Genomic DNA, 7500 nt, shown 5'->3' on the forward strand with positions numbered 1-7500 from the left:
ATCATAAATAAAACAAAGGGAAACTAAACTCACTGTTTGTTGTGGGGATCCTTCTCCGCCAGCTTCTCCAGGACATTGATTTCCAACTTGGCAGCTTCTCTATACTTCTCGACATTTTTGATGATCTTGAGAGCTATGTGCCGATCACTGCAAAGGAGAGGGAGAGAGAGAGAGTCCAATTAGAACGAGGGAACTGGAACAAGGCGGGATAAATTTGCGAGAATGGAAGGAATGGGAGAGGGTATAGAGAGAATGACAACGTTGGATGATGTTGATAATAATGATGATGATAATAACGGGGAGGATATTTACGTTGGCAATATGCAATGGGTAAAATTTTCGTTTCTCTTGCAGCATCTTGGGAGCTGTAATGAGTAAACTTAATTAAGGATAACACGAACGCGGAAAAACTTCATTAAACTACTAATGGATGATAACAGTTTTGATTAGCTGATACTCTGGATGCAATTCTACCCATGAAACTTTTTTTTACTCTTTCGCAAACTTGCGTCGTTGTTGCAAAAATACAGCTGGTTGGTAATCACAATGCTTGTCCCATCAAAACGGTTTTCATTTGTAAGAAAACTAACAATTCTTGATAAGAAAAAATATACATTAAAAAACTATACAAAATCAAACAAAGAAAAAAGATATCAAAAGCACACCACCGAGAAAAAAAAAATCAAAACGCTATAAAATAATAATGATAATAAAAATAATCGCGAAAGAAAAAGAAAATTCCGTTCTCCATATTCAATATATTTGTTCCAACGAAATGATTTACAATACGAGTCCTGCAATTTAACGCTATCAATATCCGCCAAGATTATTATTTTTTCCTTCTTGCTCAATAATTCTCTCTCTCTTGATAATCCATATTTCCTCTTGCCTCCACCTGGCCCCATTCCTCCTCCGTTATGTAAATGATTTTATACTTCGGAATTTTCTCTTATTCAATCTCAATCTCAATCACACACACACACACACACACACACACACACACACACACATACAAACTCTCTATCTCTCTCTCTCTCTCTCTTTTATAACAATTTCGTCTTTTATGAATGTCTTCTTAGTTTCAGATTTTCATCCATCTTTCATTAAAGCAATACTCTCTTATTTACTCTTTCTAATATATTCAACCTTCTTCCTCTCATTCTCGTATTTATTTATCTCCTCCCTCCCCCCTCCCCCCAAAAGAGAAGAAAATCCACACCTCCCATTAACCCAATTTCACCGTGACACAATAACCTTATATTCTCATTCTCACTCTCTTTCTCTCCTTCTCAACCTATTCGCAATGCAAGTCGCACGCACACTAACGAACGCACGCAACAACGAACGAAACTAGCACGCCGTTGGGCATTCTTGGCAACACCTGTGGGGGGGGGGGGGGGCAGCGTGTGTTTGTTGGTTCGCTTGTTTCTCTCTTTGTATTTATATAATTTAGAAAAAAAGATGAAATCGATACGAAGGGATAAATGAGATACAGTTTCCTTTTCACTTGTTTTCTGATGGGAGATCTATAGGATCTGGATAGCGATTCTTTTTTTTCGGGGGGGGGGGGGGGGGTTCTTAAAATAGTCGAATTTGTAAATAGCTTCCACTTATGTAAGACTTAAAAGAGTACCTGTGCAACTAGAGCGCCATTGTATTCCGCTTTTTATTGAACTATTACTCTGCAACACGCTAAACTTCATTGACTCACAACATATTCAGGAAGAAGTTATGAGCCATCAATGCAAATAACTTCTCATAGCAATAATATCACCTGAAACTTGCGGGGGGAGGGATCAATAAATGAAATAAATTAAGGAATATCAGACAAGATATGGAATTCTGTCTCCCTCTCCCTTTACCTCCACTTCTCTCTCTCTCTCTCTCTCTCTCTCTCTCTCTCTCTCTCTCTCTCTCTCTCTCTCTCTCTCTCTCTCTCTCTCTCTCTCTCTCTCTCTCTCTCTCTCTCTCTCTCTCTCTCTCTCTCTCTCCTTTTCTCCACCTTCCCTCCTTCTCTCCCTTTCTGCCAGAAAATATAATCGAAATTACGATCTAGGTGACGCCTCAATCCCGATCAGCCGAGTGAAATTCTGCGACCGAAACACACGGAAACAAAACGAAACAAAACAGTACAAGCGAGGAGGCCGATTTCTATACTGCGAGAGGAATGTTTTTGTGGCTTGAAGAAGCGAAGAAAACGGGTATGTTTTTTTTTAAAGCGAAAACGAGCGTCTCTTTTGTGTTTCCATTATAACGTAGCGGTTACATGAACAAAGTAAAAAAGAGGGGAGCAGGATGGAACAAGAGGAAGAGGAGAATTAATTGGTAAAGAAAAAGGAGAGGCATCAAGTAAAGGTAGAGAGAAGAAGAAGAAGAAGAAGAAGAAGAAAACGAGGAGGGAAGGACAGCGAGAGAGAGCCTGAGAACGCAGGCTCTTCAACAAGAGTGTAAACACGTTGAATTCCTGAGAAGAGGACTAAGCTTGAGCCGCTGCAAATGAGGAAAAGGAGACCCGGTGCAAATCGCCATCATGAACAGCAACGCCGCCAGCAGCAGCAGCAACAACAGAAAGAAACGAGAGATTAAACGGCAAAAAAAAAACAGGGAGAGGATTGCAAAATCTGCTGAACATCAGGAGTCAAATCAATACAATGTACGCGTGTACCTGTGGCTACACATAAAGAGGTGGGGATGAAACGCACGTGAGAATGCGAAAGAGAGAGGGAAGGAGACAGGGGAGGGGAGGACGGGAAGGAATGAGAAGAGGAAGGACGGGGAAGGAGAGGGAAGGAATGAGAAGAGGAAGGACGGGGAAGGAGAGGGATGCACAGGCGGAAGGAATGAAGAAAAGGAGGGAGGAAGGGAAGGAAGGGGAGGGAGAGTGAGAAAGAGAGAGAGAGAGAAACGAGACAGGTAAATAACTAGAACTGAAGAAAGAGCGTGTTTCCTCACTGGTAAAGATCCAAAAGAAGAAGAAGAAGAAGAAGAAGAAGAAAGGCTAACTGCAATAGCATGACCCAGAGACAAAAGTCAGAACAAGACAAAGACAGAGGGAGGGAGAGGGAGAGAGAGAGAGAGAGAGAGAGAGAGAGAGAGAGAGAGAGAGAGAGAGAGAGAGAGAGAGAGAGAGAGAGAGAGAGAGAGAGAGAGAGAGAGAGAGAGAGAGAAGAGAGAAGAGAGAAAGAGAGAAAGAGAGAAGAGAGAAAGAGAGAAAGAGAGAAAGAGAGAAAGAGAGAGAATCTGAATATGTCAATCGCTATAAAAAAGAAAGAAAGAAAGAAAAATCTGGCTCCTCGTCGGCCACAGAAGTACAAGCAATATTGCCAACAATAACAACTTCCAGACGGCAGGAAAATGATGTCAAGTGGGCTTCACACGCCGACGACATGATGACGATATGGCATGATAGACGAGTCACTCCCGAGTAATGAGTTCTGGTGAGGACGCACAACCAAACAGCCAGTGTCTTCTCTCGGATTTTCTCATAACATAACTTAACAAAACTACCAAATAAAAATACAACAACCACAATGACAATGACGACAATGATGACAACGATTCGACGGTGATTCAGAGCGCAAGATGTGTTGCGCAAGGGGGAGGGGCAGGGGGAGGGGGAGCAAAATCCGATAAACACCAGCGAGAAACAAGAGAGACGACGAGAAACAGAATTCAGAGATACATCAAAGGCGAAAATTTTCTTTAGAATCTCGCACATAAGAAGGAAGAGCAAATAAACATAACCCAATGCAGCATCGAAAGGGATCAAAAGCGAAGCTGCAGATCCGATCGAAAAAAAGAGAGAGAAAAGAGAGAAGAGAGAAAAGGAGAGAGAGAGAGAGATAGCGAAAGAGAGAGGAGAGAGAGAGAACACACTTCAATATAAAAAAGAACAGACATACACGAAAAAAATACTGACACACACATCTCATGGAATGACCGAACGTCTGTCTCGCCGCCGAAGGATATTGAGAGACCGCTCGACAAGATATTACCACTCAGTCAAACACAAGACGGAGACATGTCGCCGTCCGGAGATACTTATGGCTTAAGCCGGAAGAGGGAGGGAGGGAGGGAGGGAGGGAGGACAGGGGGGGGTATGAGGTGGAGAGGGTGGAAGGATAAACCAAGACATTATTAAATCTTGATCGAGACTTTATTCGTTTTTTTTCAGGTTTGTTTTGTGTGTGTGTGTCTAAGGCGGGGAGGTTGAGAGGGAGACACGTGTGTGCACACTTACGCACATACAATACACGAACGCACACGCACGCGTTCCTAAAATAAATGACATAATGCGGGTGGCAGCGACTTTTGCGGGGATGTTTACTGATCAACTACACATAAAGATTAAATTATATATAATATATGCGTGCGTGCGTGCGTGTATGTGAACATACATACATACATACATATATACATTTAAATATATATAAATAAATATATATATGTAATCACAAAGATACAAATATTCCCCCAACTCATGATCTACATAGAGTGAATTCAACGGTAACTTCTGGCAAGGAAAACTTCTTATCTAGTCTTACTTAACAAGAAATAACTTTCACTACTGCATGAAATCTTATCCCGCTGACGCATGACAAGTTTCATTTTCGAAGAAACGTTAAATAAAAAAAAACATAATATACATTCGTTTTCAATGTACTTACGTGGGAGTAAATCTATATATACACATATATATATTTTTTTAATTGCTTATATCCATTTTTTCTTTACCACTCTTGTCACACAATCCCTCGAAAGCGTGCGTGTACCTTTGCTTGTCCACGCCTGGCTCGTGCTAACCTCCTCATCTCAATAATAGACGCCTTATTAATGTCCTCAGCAACACGTCAGCACGATCGTTAATTTCCCATCAGTCATTCCCGCTAAAAACAAGTAAAAAGAGATAACGAAGAGGGAGAAAAAGCCTTCCCAGCAACGCACTGTAGTTGGCGCCAGTGAGGTTTGACGAACGCGACAAAATCTTTCGAGATGACACACAGGAAATTATCCCGAGTTGCCCCCGCGGCTTGCCAAGCCCGCAGCGGCGCTCGCCACACGCACAGACACCCGCTTCCTCGCCTCTCTCTCTCTATACCGCTCTCTTGCTCTCTCGCTCTAGCTCTCTCTCTCTCTACTTCTCGCTCCCCCTCTCTTTCTTTCTCTCTCTCGCTCCCCCTCTCTTTCTCTCTCTCTCTCTCTCTCCCCCTCTCTCTCTCTCTCTATTTCTCGCTCCCTCTCTCTCTCTCTCTCTATTTCTCGCTCCCCCCCCCCCCCCTCTCTCTCTCTCTCTCTCTCTCTCTCTCTCTCTCTCTCTCTCTCTCTCTCTCTCGCTCGCTCTCTCCTCTTTCTTTCTTAGTAGAAAAAGGGGAGGGAGAGTGGGGGAGAGGGAGAGGGAGAGAGAGGAAAAGGGTGGGGAGGCATGGAAGGAAGTATGGAGGGGAATGAGGAAGAGGCAAAGAATGATAAGACATAAATAGAATGAGCGAAAGGGGCAAAGGGGCGAGAGTTGGGAAGTCGACAGAGAAATAGATCAGAAACTGATAACGACGAAGACGAAGGGACGAAAAACAGAAGATGATAAAGATGCCGATGAAACGAATGAATATGAACAAATGAATATGAACAATAATGAAAATAAAGATGACAATGCCACTACGATAGTTCAGTGTCGCTGTGTATGTGGTAAGGAGAGTGATGAGAGGGACGGGAAGAGAGGAGGGGAGGGGGGGAGGGGGGGGGAGGAAGAGAGGAGGGGAGAGGGGGTGGGGGGCGTAAGGGGGAAGAGAGGGGAGAGGGGAGAGGAGGGGAGAGGGGGAGGCAAAGCGGCGGTAACGGGAGGGTGTGGGTAAGGTGTTGAGGAGTTCTGTATAAATACCCTCATCCACCCAGGGGCGAGTTCCTGGCACCAGGCCCTGCACACACACACACACACACACATACACACAAACACACAAACACAGATTCACCCTGTGTCCCAACCATTCACACAACATACACACACATGCTACACGCCGCAGATCTTATCCTAGTCATCATACCTCTCATACTCAATATGGGGGGGGGGGCTTCCATCTGAATAGGAGACGGTATTTTTCCCCCTTTTGTTATGCTACTTCTACTGCTACTGCTTTTCTCTCTCTCTCTCTCTCTCACACACACACACACACACACACACACACACACACACACACACACACACACACACACTCACACACACGAAGTAAACACGGGCCCGCATGCCACCACCACCCCGTGTGCCGCCACCACCCCGAGGCGCACACGGGCCGGTGGGGAATGCCAACTCCCGAGCTATCTATGGTGCCACGGGGAGATTTTACACATTTTTGGCTACACTGGCACCCCATGTCTACACTTGCCGGGATGGGCCATACGCTATGGCTTATGGCGCCGCGCAACGGAACAATCAAACAATTAAGAAACAGGTGTTTTATTTTCTTCGTCTGTATCATTTATTACCATTATCACAATTCCTTTTTGTTTCTTTCTTTTTTTTCTTCTTTCTTTTGCTTCGGTCTTCGCAGCTTCGGACGGAAGGAAGGAAGTAGTCGCAGTCTTGACAATGCGTTTCTTCTTTTCTTATCACATACCGTCCGAGTTCTTGGCTTGAAAGCAGGTAAAGCAAAGAAGGTTGAACTCGAGGCACACACACTTCCTGAATTGACACACGACACCGAATCACCACTTACTTTCCCAGTTCCTGTTTACTTCCTTCATCACCACTTACCTCCTAAACAACCATTTACATCGCCAATCATTATCTCCTCAAATCGACACAATGCACCAATCCTCCCCCCCTCCCCCCCTCCCCCCCACAATATATATATATATATATATATTTAATAATAGAAAAACGAAGAAAAGGAAAAATATAAATTCAGAATAAACAAATGAATACAGAAAGAAAAGCACGCAGAGAAGGGAGGAAGAAAAGTCGATACAAATGAGAATAAGAAACGACAACATAAAGAAACGACAGCAAAAGACGGGAAGAAGACAATTCTGAACAATGAAAGTCGCCAGCAAAGCATAGGCCTATCCACAAAATGGCCACATAACAAGCCCACGCCAAACCCTTTCGGCAGACACCCAAGGGGAGGCACAACATAATCAAAGAATTACATTTGGTGGAGGTGGAGGTGGTGTGGAGGGGGGGGGGGGGGGGGTTGGTGGAGGTGGTGGGGATGGTGGAGATGGAGATGGAGAAGGTGAATGTGGTGGAGACGGTGGAGATGAAGATGGAGAAGATGGAGAAGATGGAGGTGATGGGGACGGTGGAGGTAATGGATGAGATGGCAGAGCTAGATGAGGTGGAAAAGTTGGAGATAGATAAAGGAGACGATTAAAAAAAAAAATGGTGGTGGACAAATGATGACGAGGAAGATAGAAACGGACATGATCGAAGCAGATGGAGAAGGCGAAAAGGTGGAGGAAAGTGGAGGAGGAGGAGGAGGAGGAGGAGGAGGAGGAGGAGGAGGA

At 44.2% G+C, this 7500-nt stretch overlaps 1 protein-coding gene across 1 annotated transcript in view; it reads right to left on the minus strand.

The window, feature by feature from the left end:
- Positions 1-7500, minus strand: part of LOC122251984 (uncharacterized) — a 25402-nt gene that overhangs the window by 7894 nt on the left and 10008 nt on the right. The window contains exon 5 of the mRNA XM_086552835.1: positions 34-147. Within this exon, the coding sequence (XP_086408961.1) occupies positions 34-147 (114 nt within the window). The remainder of the gene's footprint in view (positions 1-33; positions 148-7500) is intronic.

Source organism: Penaeus japonicus, unplaced genomic scaffold, assembly GCF_977035675.1.
Source record: "Penaeus japonicus unplaced genomic scaffold, GWHDUDI00000001_assembly GWHDUDI00000027, whole genome shotgun sequence".
NCBI lineage: Eukaryota > Metazoa > Arthropoda > Malacostraca > Decapoda > Penaeidae > Penaeus > Penaeus japonicus.